Source organism: Oryx dammah, unplaced genomic scaffold (assembly GCF_014754425.2).
Source record: "Oryx dammah isolate SB20612 unplaced genomic scaffold, SCBI_Odam_1.1 HiC_scaffold_3, whole genome shotgun sequence".
Taxonomy (NCBI): Eukaryota; Metazoa; Chordata; class Mammalia; order Artiodactyla; family Bovidae; genus Oryx; species Oryx dammah.
The window spans coordinates 82,682,216-82,703,392 of NW_024070187.1; the positions used below are offsets into that span (position 1 = coordinate 82,682,216).

At 36.6% G+C, this 21,177-nt stretch overlaps 1 protein-coding gene and 1 long non-coding RNA gene across 2 annotated transcripts in view; one reads left to right on the forward strand and one right to left on the reverse strand.

The window, feature by feature from the left end:
• The window catches only part of UBA6 (ubiquitin like modifier activating enzyme 6), a 90,071-nt gene that overhangs the window by 44,922 nt on the left and 23,972 nt on the right, over nucleotides 1-21,177 (reverse strand). Inside the window, exons 3-9 of the mRNA XM_040238290.1 lie at nucleotides 19,025-19,119; nucleotides 18,470-18,498; nucleotides 15,021-15,115; nucleotides 14,374-14,485; nucleotides 6,846-6,926; nucleotides 4,549-4,671; nucleotides 2,044-2,167 (exon numbers count right to left, since the gene is read on the reverse strand). Of these exons, the coding sequence (XP_040094224.1) occupies nucleotides 2,044-2,167; nucleotides 4,549-4,671; nucleotides 6,846-6,926; nucleotides 14,374-14,485; nucleotides 15,021-15,115; nucleotides 18,470-18,498; nucleotides 19,025-19,119 (659 nt within the window). The remainder of the gene's footprint in view (nucleotides 1-2,043; nucleotides 2,168-4,548; nucleotides 4,672-6,845; nucleotides 6,927-14,373; nucleotides 14,486-15,020; nucleotides 15,116-18,469; nucleotides 18,499-19,024; nucleotides 19,120-21,177) is intronic.
• Nucleotides 110-18,181, forward strand: LOC120862178. Its single transcript, XR_005720709.1, has 3 exons — nucleotides 110-263; nucleotides 12,187-12,191; nucleotides 18,170-18,181. It is a non-coding gene; the product is annotated as an uncharacterized LOC120862178 (long non-coding RNA).

Sequence of the window (21,177 nt, forward strand, 5' to 3'; positions counted from 1 at the left end):
CGAATACTGTATGTTAATGCATATACATGGAATTTAGAAAGACAGTAATAACGATCCCATATGCAAGGCAGCAAACGAGACACAGATATAAAGAACAGACTTTTGAACTCTGTGGGAGAGGGTGAGGGTGGGAAGATTTGAGAGAATAGCACTGAAACATGTATATTACCATAAGTAAAACAGACGTCCAGTGCAAATTTGATGCATGAAGTAGGGCACTCAAAGCTGGTGCTCTGGGACAACCCAGAGGGATGGGGTGGGGGGTTTGGGATGAGGGGATACATGTGCACCTGTGGATGTCTACCTGTGGCTGATCCATGCCGATGTATGGCAAAATCATCACAATATTGTAAACTAATTATCCTCCAATTAGAATCATTAATTTAAGAAAAAAACCTCAACATCCAAAAAACTAAGATCATGGCATACAGTCCCATTACTTCATGGCAAATAGATGGAGAAACAATGGAAACAGTGACAGACTTTGTTTTCTTGGGCTCCAAAATCACTACAGATGGTGAATGAAGCCATGATATTAAAAGATGCTTACGGGAGAAATATCAATAACCTCAGATATGCAGATGACACCACCCTTATGGCAGAAAGTGAAGAGAAATTAAAATGCCTCTTGATGAAAGTGAAAGTGCAGAGTGAAAAAGTTGGCTTAACACTCACATTCAGAAAACGAAGATCATGGCATCTGGTCCCATCACTTCATGGGAAATAGATGGGGAAACAGTGGAAACAGTGTCAGACTTTATTTTGGGGGGTTCCAAAATCACTGCAGATGGTGATTGCAGCCATGAAATTAAGACACTTACTCCTTGGAAGAAAAGCTATGACCAACCAAGAAAGCATATTGAAAAGGAGAGACATTACTTTGCCAACAAAGGTCCATCTAGTCAAGGCTATGGTTTTTCCAGTGGTCATGTATGGATGTGAGAGTTGGACTGTGAAGAAAGCTGAGTGCTGAAGAATTGATGTTTTTGAACTGTGGTGTTGGAGAAGACTCTTGAGAGTCCCTTGGACTGCAAGGAGATCCAACCAGTCCATTCTGAAGGAGATCAGCTCTGGGTGTTCTTTGGAAGGAATGATGCTAAAGCTGAAACTCCAGTACTTTGGCCACCTCATGCGAAGAGCTGACTCACTGGAAAAGACTCTGATGCTGGGAGGGATTGGGGGCAGGAGAAGGGGACGACAGAGGATGAGATGGCTGGATGGCATCACTGACTCAGTGGACGTTTAAGTCTGAGTGAACTCCAGGAGTTGGTGATGGACAGGGAGGCCTGGTGTGCTGCGATTCATGGGGTCACAGAGAGTCGGACACGACTGAGCGACTGAACTGAACTGAACTGACTCCTTGGAATAAAAGTTATGACAGACCTAGACATGTTAAAAAGCAAACATTACTTTGCTGACAATGGTCCATATAGTCAAAGCTAGGTTTTTTCCAGTAGTCATGTATGCATGTGAGAGCTGGACTGTAAAGAAAGCTGAATGCAAAAAAGAAAAAAGAAAGCTGAACGCCAAAGAAGTGAGGCTTTTGAAATGTCGTGTCAGACAAGACTCTTGAGAGTCCTTTGGACTGCAAGGAGATCAAACCAGTCAATCCAAAATGAAATCAACTTTGAATATTCATTGGAAGAACTGACGCTGAAGCTGAAGCTCCAATACCCGGCCACCTGATGTGAAGCACTGACTCATTTGAAAAGACCCTGATGCTGCTGGGAAAGATTGAAGGCAGGAGAAGGGGTTGACAGAGGATGAGATGGTTGGATGGCATCACTGACTCAATGGACATAAGTTTCAGCAAGCTCAAGGAGATGATGAAGAACAGGGAAGCCCAGTGTGCTGCAGTTCATGGGGTTGCAAAGAGTCGGACACGACTGAGTGACTGAACAACAAGTTGGATTGAATGTCTTGAGGTGAAGAACTGGATCACCCCCTTTGAGTTGATGGTGTGTTCTCAAAAAGTAGAGTGTCTGAACTATAAATGCACTGAATAATGAATAAGTATAAACAAATTAATAAACATAAACTTACCAGTTATTTGTTGTGTGGATCCATTTAAGCCTGTCATTCCATTAATTTCTCTAAATGTTAGGAACTGTCCTGTTTCAAGTTTGTGAGGACGATTTTCAAGGCAAGTGACAATGCCAGGATTAGCCTAGAAATAAGAGTAAAAACAAGTTCACATAGTCCTTTTTTATACAAATTCCAAATCTCACATAAAAAGGACCATGTTATCATAAAATTCTCAAAACAACTAAAATTGCAAGCCATTCTTCTCCTTCCATCATAAATACAAATATTTAAAGAACTGTCACAAAACAGTGACAACCGTATCATTTTATTATGAATGTTTATAATTTCTATGTTGAGCAGAAATAAATATCACAAACAGTTCAAATATTTCACAAATTCAAGGATTCCTGTGATTTGTAAAAAATACTCAAAGTGACTCAATGTTTTAAAGTCATTTATTAAAGACTCATCACTTCATGGCAAATAGAAGGGGGAAAAGTAGAAGCAGTGACAGATTTTCTCTTGGGCTCCAAAATCACTGCAGCCATGAAATTAGAAGACACTGGTTTCTTAGAAGGAAAGCAATGACAAACCTAGACAGTATATTAAAAATCAGAGACATCACTTTGCCAACAAAGGGCTGTAAATCAAAACTATGGTCTCACATGTGCAGATGTGAGAGTTGAACCGCAGAGAAGGCTGAGCACCAAAGAATTGATGTTTTCAAACTGTGGTGCTACAGAAGACCCTTGAGAGTTCCTTGGACACTGAGGAGCTCAAACCAGTCAGTCATAAAGGAAATCAATTTTGAATACTCATCAGAAGGACTGATGCTGAAGCTGAAGCTCCAGTACTTTGGCCACTTAAAACAAAAAAAGCCAACTCACTGGAAAAGACCCTGAGGCTAGGAAAGATTGAGGGCAAGAGGAGAAGAGAGCAGCAGAGGCTGAGATGGTTGGACAGGATCACTGATTCAGTGGATGTGAACTTGGGCAAACTCTGGGTAATACTGAAGGACAGGGAGGCCTGGTGTGCTGCAGTCCATGGGGTCATGAAGAGTCAGACATGACTTACAGACTGAACAACAATAACAACAACATGAAAGACTGTGTACATAAAAGATGAGTCTAACTTTGAAAATAAAAGAAGTCTAAGAATGAAGGATGGAAATTTAGTGCCAGGAAAGTTGTATTAACAGTATAAAGCTGCAACACTTTAAATCAAAGAAATAGTATATAGCCTTGAATATAAGGTAAAAATAGAAGAAATTAGCTTATCTCATCTAAGAGGGTGCATGAGATACAACAGACAACTAGAAATTTCCTAACTGCATATAATCCAACCATTGCTTAAATAAGGTGATAGTAATTTAACTTACATAAAACCTAATGGAATTATTACTCTCTGTCATAATTGTGTAGATTCTAAAAATTCTCTTGCTATTTAATGATTTAAGAAAAACAATTAAGACCACAAACATGTAGAAAAAATTAATGTAATGTGGGTTTACTGTTAATAATATCTCAAGAATAATAGAATTCATAAGGACCTTAAGAAGGAGAAATGACTTGCAGATAAGTTAAATGAAGACTATAAGATATTTTTCAGATTTTTTATGGCTAGTTTCCATATTTCCTGTACTGTTTAATAAAAGAAAATATCAGTGCAATACAAGATTCCTTGAAGTTTATTCTAACTTTATAATATTCTCAGGGACAAACTAACAATAACTAGGGAAGGTAAAAGGCTGAACAAACCATTCTGTAAGCAAACAGATACAAAAAATGACTTTTTAATGAATTTGCCTTAAAAAGTGGTGAGAATACTAACATTAACACTGGGTTTAAAAATAAAGCATAAAAACAGAAACACAAATACTATTCAAAGTATACTTTCACTCCTTTGTACTTGGCTTCTTTTGAGCTTTAATGTAAATTGATTATAAAAAGTGCAAATAAAGTTAGTGATTTAGGCTAAAAGGAAACAGTAGTAAAAGTGGATCATAATAGTTTCTCCAATTCTTTTAGGTAATAAAAAATTAAGCTTGCATGACATTAAGAGAACACAGTTAGAAAATTCAGACCTTTTGATTTGACAGTTAATTAACTCTTAAGGTTTCATCCTCCTCCAAATAATGTTTTAGAAATATTTCAAATTAGAAAAGCTTTTGTCTGTGATGACTTAAGTGTCCATCTTCCTGGAGTCAAGAGTGTTGGGCCAAGTGACTTATGGCAAATGTAATACATCTATTACCTGACACAATAAATTGTTCAGTAAACACTGACTCACAATTAATGTCCCATAGGAACATGACATAGAACAAAATTAAAATTAATGACATCAGCAAATGCTGATCTACCAATTATTAAATGTTAGATGGAAACCAGAATACTTTCTTAATATTCCAATTTCAATTTTAATCAAATAAAAAAGACTGGGTATTACAATATTTTGCTAATATTACCTTTTTAAAACATCAACTTAAAAACAATGATAAACAATAATACACATATATCATCATACTTGCGTTATATCTGAAATGAAAATTTCTTTTGGTTCTTCTCCTGTTGTATCTAAAACTTCAAACTCATCACCAAAATCACAAAACAACCGTGACCAAATTCCATGTACATCTGCACTGATGAACTGTGAAATGAAAAAATAAGTTCAAGCTTAATACATTTATATAAAGAAAAAAAAAACTCAACTATCTTTGGACTCCCTGGTGACAATTTTATTTATAATTAAGCATATTCTTTGAGATATAAAGTGATCACAAATATGATAAATTATTTGTAAAGTGGTTTCAGAATCAAGAGTTCAGGTATTTAGGACTGGATATTAGTGTCACAAAACTAGAAGCAACATCACCACATCATTGGACATTCTGATATTTTTAAATAACAAAAACTCCTGCCTTATCCTAAAAATCAAGCACAGAATATAAGAAAGAGATACCTTGGTTTAATAGTCTGGCAGTGAATTCTTGTTTTTCATTTTAGAAAAGCATAATGGAGTGTCCATTCACCAAAAGTGGTATAGTTAGAGGAAAACAAAAGAGAGCTAAAAGCTAAGAGTGAGTCAGCAGAAAAGGGACTGAGGAACAGAGCACATCAAAGTCAGGAAAGGTTAAAACCAAATTCTTAAACACAGTAGTAAATGTGTTCTTGAAAGTGAATTTTATACACACACACACACACACACACACACACTCTGTTCTAAGAAAATATAAAGAAATTGTTCTTGTGCTTAGTTTTTAGATACCGATAATAAAGAAAAATTCTTAATCTGTAACACACATGATACCGTATAAACTGATAGTTTCCCTAGAAAAACTAGCCTATTTATATTTGGGCATAAGAATTGTAGCTCATTAAAATGACTTATACTCCCTATCAGATAAAGTCATAAAACGGTTAACAGATTACCTTCTACTTGATCATGCACTGCCTTTACTAGTGAAATAGCTATTTACAGCATTCTTTATGAGTCATGAAACAGAAGAAAGTTAGAAACTTTTTTTTTAAGTTGGCAAACTCAACAACAATTTCTTTCTTTGCAAAACAACTTTATGAATAAATGTATCAATCACACAAACAAAAATTTTAGTTTGTAAACTAGTATAATTGGAGAAGGCAATGGCATCCCACTCCAGTACTCTTGCCTGGAAAATCCCATGGACAGAGGAGCCTGGTGGGCTACAGTTCATGGGGTCGCCCAGGGACGAGGGAGCCTGGTGGGATGCCGTCTATGGGGTCGCACAGAGTTGGACACAACTGAAGCAACTTAGCAGCAGCATAATTACTTTATAAAACTTCTCTGTCCTGTTTGAAGTTTAATGACTACTGTATATCTTATTCATCTTAATAATTTATGAACTATGGCAAAAATGTTCTATAATGTATATATATGCTATGTAAATACCACAGTCCAAAAATTTTCAGCACATCTATCTGATACAGTATGGTGATAGTTCAGTGCCTATCTCAAAGGAACAAATACCATTTTCCTTTTTCCAAAGGAATAAAGGACTCCAACAAATAAGTGCAGTTAGTAGTATGTATTCAGTTGCAGGCGATGAATTATGATTTACCCCATCTAGACCTCTTTCCAGTCTTCTGAGTGTCATCACTACTTATCTAATTATTTTGGATAAAAATCTCAAGAGTCATTCTTGATCATTCTTTCCTTCACAACTCTCATTTATCCAGGCTCAATCCATTAGTCTTTTTTACAAAAGATACTTCAAATTCAACAACTTCTCACAATCTCTATTTTCATCTCTTTTGAAAAAGGCACCAGCATCTCTCACTTGGACTCCTTACTGTATTAGCCCTTAACAGGTCTGGCCACCTCTATTCTACTTTTACAATTCAACAGTTCTTTCTTTTTGGTCTCATGATCCCTTCATGTTCTTAAAAATTACTGACGATCCAATGAGCTTTTGTTTATGTGGGTTATATCTACTGATAATCACCGTGTTAGAAAGAAAAGCCAACACAAACACACATTCCTTCAGCTGTCAGAGCAATGATATCACCATCAAGTAGACTTTGGAAACTCTACTGCACCCCATAAGAGAATCAAAGTGACAAAGGCAAATAACATTTCAATAATATTTTTAAAATAGTTTGACTTTGCAAACCCTGAGAAAGGGTCTCAGGGACTCTCAGTGTCCTTGGACCACACTTTGAAAATCAAAATTAAAAATATTACTCATGTAAAAAGTTTCTTATGCAATTCACTGAAAAGTTATAAATTCTAGTAGTGAAAGTGCATTTCCTTTGGTAAACTGTGTCATTATTAAGTGATATTATCACCTTAATTGGAGGGCACTGAGAGCGGCAGAAGTCATTGATCTTCTTCTGCAATGAAAGTTTCATCTCCGTCAATACTACACACTGTTGAAAAGGAAATTAAAGATTAGAAAGATTAAAGAAATTAAAGATTAGAAAATAAACAATTATTTTGGTAGTGCACAACTAACTCAGAAGCATCCCAGTTTGCACTCTGCTAAAAATACATTGTTTTCTTTGTAAAAAATACTAATCTACTGTATTCCATTTTAAGGTTAACACCTTCAGAGATATAGAACAGCAAAAGTGAATGTAACATATACTGCCATCTTTAGGTACCTACAGAGGGATTGGTTCCAGAACCCAAACCTGTGGACATTCAAGTCCCTTACATAAAATGGCATAGGACATACAGGGAAAAACCTGCCCACACTGAATTCAATTACCAGTACAGACTTCACAATTAGAAGCAAACCTTAACATTCTCTATGGTATATATGCATCCCAAATGATTAGAGATTTTCCTTTATCTGTTACTGCCATGGAGCTGCTAAGCTACTCATCGGAGTATAAATTAAATGCTAGTTTAAAAGGATAACAATTACATTTTTAAAAAGATACATTAGTTGGCTTCAGTTCAGTTCAGTCACTCAGTCGTGTCCGACTCTTTGCGACCCCATGAATTGCAGCACGCCAGGCTTCCCTGTCCATCACCAACTCCCAGAGTTCACTCCATCTCACGTCCATCAAGTTGGTGATACCATCCAGCCATCTCATCCTCTGTCATCCCCTTCTCTTCCTTCCCCCAATCCCTCCCAGCATCAGAGTCTTTTCCAATGAGTCAACTCTTCACAAGAGGTGGCAAAGTAATTCAGCTTTAGCATCATTCCTTCCAAAGAACACCGAGGACTGATCTCCTTTAGAACGGACTGGTTGGATCTCCTTGCAGTCCAAGGGACTCTCAAGAGTCTTCACCAACACCACAGTTCAAAAGCATCAATTCTTCGGCACTCAGCTTTCTTCACAGTCCAACTCTCACATCCATACATGACCACTGGCAAAACCACAGCCTTGACTAGATGCACCTTTGTTGGCAAAGTAATGTCTCTGCTCTTCAATATACTATCTAGGTTGGTCATAACTTTCCTTTCAAGGAGTAAGCGTCTTTTAATTTCATGGCTGCAATCACCATCTGCAGTGATTTTGGAGCCCAAAAAAATAGTCTTATACTGTTTCCCCATCTATTTCCCATGAAGTGATGGGATGAGATGCCATGATCTTCGTTTTCTGAATGTTGAGCTTTAAGCCAACTTTTTCACTCTCCTCTTTCACTTTCATCAAGAGGCTTTTTAGTTCCTCTTCACTTTCTGCCATAAGGGTAGTGTCATCTGCATCTCTGAGGTTATTGATATTTCTCCCAGCAATCTTGATTCCAGCTTGTGTTTCTTCCAGTCCAGCGTTTCTCATGATGTACTCTGCATGTAAGTTAAATAAGCAGGGTGACATACAGCCTTGATGTACTCCTTTTCCTATTTGGAACCAGTCTGTTGTTCCATGTCCAGTTCTAACTGTTGCTTCTTGACCTGCATATAGGTTTCTCAAGAGGCAGGTTAGTTGGCTTAGCTTTCTTTTATTCAGAGATTTGACAGATTTACAACACACCTTTTGTTTTACGACAGTGTTACTAGTGAAACAACCAAGTTCTGTTATTTAAGACAGCAAATTATCATTTTCAATGCTTACTTTTTTATCATCACCCAGTGAAATAAGCAAAGAAGTTTTATAATCAGATTTTATCATATCTGAAAAACTCATGAAAGGCCAAAATATTTTATTACCATCAATCATCTATCAAAAATGGCCTAAGCAGGTCAAATCTTGCAGTCTGGAGCTTTCCTTGATGCTGGTTCCAGGAAATGAATAACTCACTTTCACTACCAATATCTATCGGGGTGTGGATTTAGTTTTATCTAGCTTAGAACACAACGTGCTTCCTACAGAGAGGTAATTCTCCATAGCTCTCCCACTTGGTATTGCCATGAATGCAAGGCTCTGACCATTCTTTATGTGGGTTGTTTCTCAGGATTGCATTCACCTGGTGCAAACTCAAAAAATGAGATAATGTCTCCCTCTGGGACAAAGAGCAAGCTTATTCATTGCTTGCTATAAAAAGGCAGGTTCCCCTAGCTCAATGTTCCTTTCTTCTAAAGGAACCCACCACATGTGCAGGCATCCACTGAGCCCTCTGCACAGCATGGGGGAGATCTGGAGGAAGGCAGGAGGAAACAAGGCAAATGTCATGCTCACACTTACCAGCTCAGGTGTAATTAAGTCCTTAGTCTCTGACCCAGGAATCTCATGTTTCCTGCTAACATCCATGAAACTGTAACAGGCTAACTTATTAGCTGTCAAATATGATAAAATCAAATCTTATTAGACTCAGTACTTACTGAGCCTGGTCTGTGTTTCACCAATGCTGGAAAATTCCCAAGCACCGTTTATTTGAATAAGCCTTTCTCTAGAAGTCCAACCCCATGAATTAGAGCTTTTTACTCAAGCTATCATTTTTAAAAATGATATATTCTCTTTAAAAGATATATTTCTCTTTCATATATTCTTTCAGTGTGCTGTAGTCTCAAAAATATCCTCACCTCTATCCTTCAGTCCATTAATTATTATATGCACTGTTTAATCTACTCATTAAATGTTTTAACTTTTAGGACTATTTTTTCCATTTCAAAAAGTTCTATTTGTTATATCTGCCTAACTGCTTTCACTGCTATCTTATTTTCATATTGTATTTTAAATCTCTTCTTATAAGATTTAGTTTGAACATTTTATAGTCCCCATCCAATAATTCTATTTCTGAAATTCTTGGAGGTTTAGCTCTATTGTCACTGACTCTTGATCATGCTGAACTTTTTCCTATCTTATTATTCTGTGTTAAGAACATAGCCTCATAGGGGCTTTACATATTAGAATAAACTGTGGCCTGGTTGAGGATATATGCCTGAGGATACATGGTTGAGCATATATAACTCAAAGGATACATCTTTGAGTTTTGTTTCTTTCTCGCATTCCAGTGTATCACCAACTCAGTACTACATTTTAACATTAAGTTTTCAGCTTGGGAAATTTAAGTTCATATCAAACTTATGTGAAGGCATGCCTATGGTTAAGAACTCCCAGAGAAGATCTTTCTTTTCTCTTTAATCGAGAGCTCCAGAGAGCTCTGTGTGAATCACAACAAACCGTGGAAATTCTTAAAGAGATGGGAGCTTCAGACCACCTTCCCTGTCTTCTGCGAAACCTGAACGTGGGTCAAGATGCAACAGTTTGAATTGGAATAGAACAACTTTCTGGTTCCAAACTGTGACAGGTGTATGACAAGGCTGTATACTGTCACCTTATTTATTTAACTTATATGCAGAGTATGTGCTGTGCTCATGTGCTGAGTTGTGTCTGACTCTTTAAGACTTCATGGACTGTAGCCTGTCAGGATCCTCTGTCCATGGAATTTTCCAGGCAAAAATACTGGAGTGGGTTGTCATTTCCTTCTCCAAGGGAATCTTCCTGACCCAGGGATCAAATCCGCATCTCTGGTATCCTCTGCATTGCTAGGAGAATTCTTTACCACTGCACCACTTGGGGGAGAAGGCAATGGCAACCCACTCTAGTACTCTTGCCTGTAAAATTCCATGGACGGAGAAGCCTGGTAGGCTGCAGTCCATGGGGTCGCTAGGAGTCAGACACGACTGAGTGACTTCACTTTCACACAATGGAGAAGGAAAGGACAACCCACTCCAGTGTTCTTGCCTGGAGAATCCCAGGGATGGGGGAGCCTGGTGGGCTGTCATCTCTGGGGTCGCACAGAGTTGGACATGACTGAAGTGACTTAGCTGCAGCAGCAGAACCACCACCACTTGGGAAACCCATATATAGAGTACATTAAGTGAAATGTTGGGCGGGATGAATCACAAGCTGGAATCAAGACTGCCAGGGAAAATATCAACAACCTCATATATGCAGATGATTCTGCCCTAATGGCAAAAAGTGTAGAGTAACTAAAAAGCTTCTTGACAAGGGTGAAAGAGCAGAGTGAAAAAGCTGGCATGAAACTCAACATTCAAAAAACTAAGATCATGGCATCTGGTCCCATCATTTCATGGCGAACAGAAGGGGGAAAAGTAGAAGCAGTGACAGATTTTTCTCTTCTTGGACTCCAAAATCACTGCAGATGGTGACTGCAACCATGAAATTAAGATACTTACTCCTTGGAAGGAATGCTATGACAAGCCTAGACAGTATATTAAAAAGCAGATACATCACAAAGATCCTTATAATCAAAGCTATGGTTTTTCCAGTAGTCATGTATGGATGTGAGAGCTGGACCCTAAAGAAGGCTGAGTGCCAAAGAACTGTTGCTTTCAAACTGTGGTGTTGGAGAGGAGTCTTGAGAGTCCCTTGGACGGCAAGGAAATCAAACTTGAATATTCATTGGAAGGACTGATGCTGAAGCTGAAGCTCCAATACTTTGGCCACCTGATGCAAAGAGCCAACTCAATGGGAAAGACATTGATGCTGGGAAAGATGGAAAGCAAAATAAGTAAGGGGCAGCAGAGGATGAGTTGGTTAGATACTATCACTGACTCAGTGAACATGAATTTGAGAAAACCCTGGGACATAGTAGAAGACAAGAGGAACCTGGCATGCTGTAGTCCATGGAGTTTTAAAGAGTTGGACATGACCTAGTGACTAAACAACACCAACAAGAGAAAATAGACAAATTTCCTATTCTGATGGTCAAAGATTCTCATACACCTTTTCATTAAGGGTGTAGCTTTCTGAGGTTCCAGAGAGTTAGAAAGAGGTGGTAGGGCTCAATTATATATTGTATCTCATACAGCAAATTTTTATCTAGCTTCTGTGTGACCATTCCCAATTCCCAAGAAATGTGGTAACTGAGACAAGCAAACTCTGTCCAGAAAGTGAACACAGCCACAGTTAACTGGTTTCCTTTTAATTACCTACTCAATTTTGGTCTCTGGGCATTTCCCTTATACAATTTTGACCTCATGTAATCACTGAAAAAGAAGTCTATTAAGTAATTCTACTGTAGACAGTCTATTAAATATCTCTGTAGCAGGATGGATTTCAAGTTTTCCAGTCAAGAATGGACATCTACAATGATCTTTAAGTGGGTGTGATACTGTCATTATAATAAGAAATACATATTTTGTCTTCATTCAAGGTTCCTAGCACATAGTTGCTACTACTCTTGTGATTTCCTATCTAAGAGCTCAGGGGCATCTTACGTTATAATATTTAGTTTTGTCCTTTGGGACATATCTTCACAGTGAAAAAGGTGAAGTAAATGTCTTGTTTTTCGTAACAAGCACTTTCAGACACACCTGAGTTTATGTTAATGAGTTGACTTTTGGGAAGCCCCTAAGGATGGGGGCTGGTTGTTAGGGGAACCAACCTTAGGCTGTGAGGTTTAGAACCTTCAATCCTATCTCCCAGACCTCTTGCGCTGGAAACTGACTTAATCACCAATGGCCAATGTATACTATTAATCATTTTTGCTTACATAATAAAGCCTCCATAAAAATCCTTGAACCAGGGGATTCAACATGTGGAGGTACTGGGAAAGTGGCATACTGGAGAGGCCATGGAAACATGGCACCCCTGGTACCCATCCCCCATCCCCTGACCTATGCATCTCTTCTACCTGGCTGTTCCTGAGTCATAATCTTTTATAATACAATAAACTCATAATCTAGTAAGTAAACTGTTTTTCTGAGCTTGTGTGCTGCTTTAGTAAACTAACTGAACCTAAGGAAGGGATTGTGAAAACATCTGATTCTTAGCCAGCTCTGAGAAGCACATGTAACAACCTGAACTTGCAACTGGCATCAGAAAAGGGCTTGAGGATGTGGGTTCTTACAGGACTGAGTCCTTAACCTGTGAGATCTGACACTATCTTCTCCAGACAGAGTGTCAGGACTGAACTGAGCTGAAGGACACCGAGCTAGGTGTCCAGAGTTGGAAAATTGCCTGGTGTGTGGGGAAAACGCATAAATATATAGTCACACAAGTGTAAGAAGTTTTGAGATCTTAAGAAACACAGGAGTGCTTTTTCCTAGACAATGGGTTTCATAATATCACAGGAAAAAATGCAGTCACTTTCAGAACGTCCCAGGTGTTGAAAATTTTTGTTTTTATTTGTTACCTAACGAAGACTGAACTGTTTATCCATATGATTTACTTCTAGGTACCTGGGCTATATATTACTCTTTGCCTATGGCCTTAGGAAGAGTAGAGTGTGCTTTCCTGCTCCTTTACTTTGGACTTGACCATGTGACCTGCTCTGTCAATGAAATATTAATGGAAGCAACACAAACAGAGGTTTGAAATGTGCTTGGAAAGTGGCACTTGCTCCTTTGCATTTCGGCTACTGGTATGAGACCATGTCTCAGGTAGCCTCCTGGTCCCCGAAGAGAGGTTCACGGACCAGGACTCAGACTGTGGAGGAGTTCAAGTACAGCTAGAACAGCTGAATTCCAACTGACATCCAGAAGCATGAGAAAGAAATGCATGTTGCTACAAACCACTGAATTTGTGGTTTCTCATGCACGTTACTGCGAAAATAGCTGACTGATATAATTGCTTTGTAATTCTTAGGTCCTTGCCCTAAAACAAAGCACTTTAAAGGTATTATTCTAAGTCTTTTAACCTGAATATTTTGATCTACTTAATAGACTATATTAAATCAGTACTTTATTAATACTTAATGATTTGCCTTCAGTTCAGTTCAGTTGCTCAGTTGTGTCCGCCTCTTTGCGACCCCATGGACTGCAGCACGCCAGGCCTTCCTGTTCATCACCAACTCCCGGAGTTTACCCAAACTCATGTCCACTGAGTTGGTGATGCCATCCAACCATCTCATCCTCTGTCACCCACTTCTCCTCCTGACTTCAATCTTTCCCAGCATCAGGGTCTTCTCAAATGAGTCAGTTCTTCACATCAGGTGGCCAAAGTATTGGAGTTTCAGCTTCAACATCAGTCCTTCCAATGAATACTCAGGACTGATCTCCTTTAGGATGGACTTGTTGGATCTCCTTGCAGTCCAAGGGACTCATTAAGAGTCTTCTCCAACACCACAGTTCAAAAGTGTCAATTCTTCTGCGCTCGGCTTTCTTTATAGCGCAACTCTCACATCCATACATGACTATTGGAAAAATCATAGCCTTGACTAGATGGACCTTTGTTGGAAAAGCAATGTCTCTGCTTTTTAATATGCTGTCTAGTTGGTCATAACTTTCCTTCCAAAGAGTACGCGTCTTTTAATTTCATGGCTGCAGTCAGCATCTGCAGTGATTTTGGAGACCCACAAAATAAAATCTCTCACTGTTTCCACTGGTTCACCATCTATTTCCCAAGAAGTGATGGGACCAGATGGCATGATCTTGGTTTTCTGAATGTTGAGCTTTAAGCCAACTTTTAACCTTGGAATCTGTCAATAACATCTAATATAAAATGGAGTACTAACCTGATATTTATTTAAGAAGGAGAGATCTGTGGTTTCATTTAAAGGAATAGAAGATGATGTGACATGAACATATGGATTTAATTCTGCAATATGTTGAAGTACAGCTTCAGCCCTAAAAAAACAAAACACATACACACAAAAAAGAAAAAAGACTTTTACTACTCTTTTGTTCAATAAACACATTCAATTTTTCAAATTTGGACACTTTGAAGACATTAGAGAAACCTAAATGTTACAAAATTTCAATGGGAATTTTAAACTGGAGAGGAAGAAAAGAAGCTAAGGGTTACTTACACTATACAATCTTAAGATGTAGCACACTGTCATATTCCAGAGGAAGTCACACAATCTCAAAACGTACATACCCTTATAGGCCAATGCTCCTTCAGTCTCTTAATGATTGAGCAATAATAAGGACCTACTTTAACAATCTCAAAGAAATTCATTCCTAAGTAGCAATGTGACAATATTAAAATTTTGACAAACATAAATATTTACATGTCAGTATTTGTCTATGGTAGAGTGAATTTATGGTGATGAGTTAAATAGCTAAGACTGAATTGGTATTCTAGATTCAGAAAATGTTCTAAGTAACTGCAACATTAAAAAAAAATCCTATGATAACACATCAAAATATCTATCTTCACCTGTTTCTTATATTAACAACATCATCTTCACAGAGAAAGAAGTTGGTTCCTAGATCCCATGCTTGGCATTTTTCTGTATCATGAATTGTAAGTGCCTTCAAAAAGGAGAAAAATATCTGTTAAAGTCAGGAGTAAATCAAGGATGCTCACTATCTCCAATATTATTTACACTGGGTTGGAACTATTAGCCTGTGTAATTAGACAACAGAAAGAAAGTAAAATCCAGTTAGATCCATTCATGTCTATAGTCAGATAATATGACTACAGACATCTAGAAATCCAGAAAAGATCATGGAAAAACTATTTTATTTCTATTATTTCTTTTATAAACACAACATATTTTTTTAATGCCAGTATATTATTTTCTTTCAGAGATCAATGTTATATTAACTTGAATATACCTTCATTATTCAACTGTGAAATGAGCTAAGATAAATCTTAAAAGCAGGGTTTTGATTACTTAAAATAGTAAAACTGTAATTCCAAGTTACAAAGACATTTATATAACCATATTCTTTAGCTATTAATAGCTGTATACTAATGACAATAAGAATTAACAATACTTTCCACTATGACATGTATCAATAACAATTCTCAATTAAGTCAATAATAATTAACATGATGGTCATATTGTAATTCCATATAAACTTACTGTATGTTTGCTGTGGGTGTGTATGTATGTATTTTACAGATAGTACTGAACCTTAGTTGACTTTAAAAAATGAATACATTAGGCACATTACCATGCACTTACATTATTATGGCACCTTTATATTATGAGAAAAGCTACTTTAAAAAACCGTAAGAGAATTTAAGTTTAGAAACATAGCATGTCATATAAATCAACATACATACAAAATTTTTAAAAATCACATAAATAAACTTTTCCAAATGGTCATGTTTAAAGTAAGAAAGATACTAACTGGAAAAAAGATATTTTAAACTTATATTACAAGCCACAAATACGGACACAGGGTATACCAAAATAGAAATATGTAGGGGCCATCAAAATATCTAAGCATGCTCAAGAATGAAATACCTTTTCTCATTCATCAGCATGGCATAAATCTAAAAGTTTGACAATATGCTTTACTGGTGGGAGTGAAGTGAATCGGGCATTACTGGTGGGAATGTGAAGCAGCACAAAACCTCAATGAAAAAAATCTGGCAATCTTTAGCATAATGACAAGAGCATTTCTCCTTTGATATAGCAATCCTACTGTTAAGAATCTATCACAAAGACACACTGGAAAAAAATACAAAGATATATATATACATATAAATACACACACACACACACACACACAAGAGCGGTAGCTGTAGCACTATTTGTAATAGCAAAAGACTGGAAATTATAAAAATGTCTACCAATGAAGAACTATGTATAATTATGTATGATACATCTACACAATGTATATCCATACAGTTATTAAAAAATAATGAAAAAAATCACTATGGAATAAAACCAGGATATGCTGATATGTGGTAAAAAGCTAGGTAGAAGTAAGTATGGTACTTTATCTATGAAAGGCAGGTGAGGGTAAATGTGCAAACACACATGTACAGATCTGCATGTCTATGTACATGCATTTGTTTATATTTAAAAAGAGATTAAAAAGGTGACCTAATACACAAAGGACAAAATAGGGTAGAGAGAAGATAGACTTACCTGAATATACTTTGCTTTATAAATTGACTTTGCATTATTTCTCATATAATAGTAAAGTAAATCAAACTAAAAAAGCAATCCCTAAAGATCCCAAGAAAGATGAATAAATGGGCAAAACTATCTATTTGAATTTGTTGCATAACTACACAAAAGAATTATTTAACATGACTTAAGAAAGCAATTAATTTGTCTGTCAAATCCAGATGGGATACTAGGGATTAAAAAAAAAAAACCTCACCTTAAACTATTTTCAATAATCACACTGATATTAATAATGCTGGAATTGTTATTCTATAGCTATGTCATAGACAAGCAGAATATAAAATGAAAGTGAAAGTCTCTCAGTTGTGTCTGACTCTTTGCAACCCCATGGACTATGCAATCCATGGAATTATCTAGGCCAGAATACTGGAGTGGATAGCCTTTCCCTTCTCCAGGGGGTCTTCCCAACCCTGGGATCAAACCCAGGTCTGCTGCATTGCAGGCGGATTCTTTACCAGCTGAGCCACAAGGGAAGCCCAGAATATAATATAGGGTAAAGCAAATAAGTAATCAGGTTCATGTCATTAAGACTCAAATCATTACAGTAAGAGAAGAGACACAAATATATAAATATGGAGGTGCATGTGATAAATGACCTGATTTTTTAACCAGTAAATTGCAAGGAAGGAAAAAAAATCAGGGTAGGGAGATCTACTGATTAAAAGAAACCAAGTTCAGTATATGGGCTGTACCTGGAGGCGGATTAGAACAAATCAAAGAAAAGAAAGGAAAATATGAACTCTAACTAGATACTTGATGATTATGGTAGTCTTCTATGATAGCCCCAATGATTCATACCTCTTGATATTCAGGCCTTTGTGCTATCCCATCTCCTAAGTGACTTGCTTTTGATGACTATAGCATAGGTGATGGAATGTCACTTCTGAGATTAGGTTACAAAAGACCTGGCACATTTCCCTTCTTATCTTTTGCTTGCTTACTCTGATGAAACAAGCTGCCATACTGTGAACTGCCCTATGGCGAGGGCCACATGGCAAGGAACTGATGGTGACCTCCAATCAATAGCCAGCAAGGAACTGAGGTGGGAATGTCAACTGGCATATCCTTGCCACTGAATCCTGCCAATAACTACATGAGCGAGCTTGGGAAGCAGACCCTTTCCCCAGCATCAAGATGACTACAGGCCCTGCCAATATGCTGACTGGAGCTTTGTGAGAGACGCTCAACCAGAGGTATTAGCAAAATTACATCTAATTCCTGACCCAAAGAAAGTGATATAAATACTGTAGTTCAAATTGCTAAGTTGTGTTTGAAGAGAACAATGATATTTAAAAAACTGTTAACATTTTTAGGTGTGAAAGTGATATTGTGGTTGTTTTAAAAAAACACCCTTACATTTTTGAGCTATATACTAAAATAATTTAAGAATAACATAACAAGATTTCTGAGATTTATATCAAAATAACTGGGCACTTAGGGGGCAGTGGGGAATGAGATACATGAAACAAATTTCTCTATGAGCTGATAACTGCACATACGAGATGTGTACATGGGGTTAGCTAAAACTATTCTCTTTTTTTTTAGTATAATTTTGAAATTTTCTATAATAAAAAGTATTATTAAAAAAGGAAAATAGAGAATTAAGACAATTTTTCTACTAAATGAAGAAGCAATAATTAAGCCAAAGTGTAAATAATATTATCACTACCAATGAGGGGAAAAAAAAGAAGAGTTCATAACAAGCAATTCTTCTTATGAAGAACATTTACCCACTTACCTTAATCCCTGCAAGGACAAGATTCTTTGCTATAAAGGGGGGAAAAAAAGGAATAGCTTAATATTAGGAATGGTATATTAGATATGTCTTCATGGAATCTGTTCATATCTCTGACTGAGTAATTTTAACTGTTTTACTACTTTAAAAATATCAGTTTCTTAGAAAATAGAGATGAACAAAAAGGAATAAAAATAAAATTTTATTTCCATAATCAAACCACACTGAGATAATCACTCTTAAAATTCCAGTGTATACTTCCAGACATGCTGTTATGAATATATGTGTGCTCTCTACCATAATGAATTAATCGATACAGAGAAAGATCATTAACAGCTATTAACAACATCAAAAGAGAAGCAAGAGAGTCATAACTGGTTTCTCATGCAAGAACGTGAAATAGTCTTGCCAAAAAAATAAATAAACAAAAACTGAATCTGATCAAGATTTTGGATCTAACTTCTTTTATAGAAAATAATACATGGGAGAGGAATTAAATTATTTAAATTATGTTGCTCAAAAGCATCATATAAAATTATGAACAAAAATACTACTTACCAATTTCCAAACCAAGACCACCCATACCACTTAAGAAAACATGAGACTTGGCCATCTTCTGCATTGCTGTGTCTCCAAGAACATACCTCTGCCGACTACATGCAAAACACAACAAAAACAAATTATTTCACCAAAATTGTATATCCTTTTACAGTTATTTGCAAGCTAATACCCTGGTGGCTAGATTCTGCCCACAGACTTTTTTTGGATCACTTGCACCGTATTTAAAATTCCTCAATTAACTGCAAAATACATGACATATTTTGAAAAATCAGATTTGGCACCATAACCCATATACCTTCATGGCTACAGAGCTGAGTAGGAGCTGCCCTGTTCAGTGAGGGAGGACTATGTGCTCTAGACTTGGCAAAGTTTCCATCCTTCTTCTCTCATTTATCACCTCTGTGGCCACTACAAGCATTTAAGTTTCTCACTTCCACTTGAAGCCTTTTACCACGAAAACGATTTATCAGGCAAAAAATTGTTTCCCTCCTTGGAATTTAGATGACTTAAAAGTTGAGCAGTTTTCAAACATTATTTTAAATATAACAGCTGACAAATTATACAAAGGACTTTATTAAGTCATCCATCCTAATAGCCACAAGCTAATATCAGAATGCTACTGCTGCTGCTATTTAGTCACTAAGTTGTGTTTGACTCTCTGCAACCCTTTGGACTCTGGAGTGGGTTGCCATTTTCTTTTTTTTTTTTTTTTGCCATTTCCTTTTCTAGGGGATCTTCCTGACACAGAGACTGAATCTCGTCGGCATTAGCAAGCAGATTCTTTACCAATGAGCCACCTGGGAAGCCCCTAGTATCAAAATGGGAATTTCAAAAAATACACGTTGGCAATTAAAAAAATGTCAAATATAGTAACAAAGTCAATAGTAAGAGTTTATTTCAAAGAACATTGATAAACTATTTTATACTAGTTTCTGAAGACAGGAGCATGCCAATGGATTCTTACCAGAATCATTCTGAAAGATGAGTTCAGTATAAATAAATAATTCCAGAATTCCTTGGGTTATAAGTATTTCTTTTGGAATTCTCTCTCTCTCTGACACACACACACACACACACACACACATGCTAGTTTAAGGTATGTTCGTTTAATATCTATATTCAGCTATTGATATTCAATATAAATGCCTGAAATGGGGTCACCTGTCCAGTAAGAAGAAACTTTATAAACACAAGCTATTATTATTATTTCTATCCTTATTCCCTACAATGAATAATAAAATCTACTAGACTTTTCTTTTTAAAAATTTATTTTATTAAAGTATAGTTAATTTACAATGTTAGTTTCTGCTATACAGCAAAGTGATTCAGTTACATATTCTTTTCCATTATGCTTTATTACAGGATACTGAATATTGTTCCCTGTGCTCTACAATATGAACTTGTGTTTAACCATTCTGTATATGATAGTTTGCATCTGCTAATCCCAAACTTCCAATCCATCCCTTCATCATGGCAATCATAGTCCGTTCTCTATTAGACTTTTTAAATTGATATTCACCATTTTTGCTTCAGAGATAAAACTGATTCATTTATTTATGAAATATTTATTGAACATTTACATAGTATATATAGAAAAGTATATTATAGTGTCTTACAGCCTTTATTTCTATACCCCTAAACAATATATTTAACGTTTGTCTGTTTTGGAACTTTATATAAACTGGGTCATTTTTGAATACTTATGAGAGTTATTCATATCAAGGTAGCTGTTTATTTTCACTTCATATTGTATTCTTTGTATTATACTATTCTATTGTGATATACCATAATTTAGCAATTCTACAGTTTTGGACGGTTACCAATAAGAAGACTATGAGTGCACTTATATATGTCTCATGGTACACATGTAGTAGTTTCTATAGCATATATTGATGAAAGAAAATGCAAAGTTAACTATTAGATAATACCAGAATAATTTCCTAAGTGGATGTATCAGTTGACATCCTGCTTGGCAGTGTATCAGAGTCCCCAAATTTTCACATCCTTAGTGTGCTGAAACTCAATATGAAAATTCAGTGTGAAACTCAATGTGAAAGTGCTGCACTCAATATGCCAACAAATTTGGAAAACTCAGTAGTGGCCACAGGACTGGAAAAGGTCAGTTTTCATTCCCATCCCAAAGAAAGGCA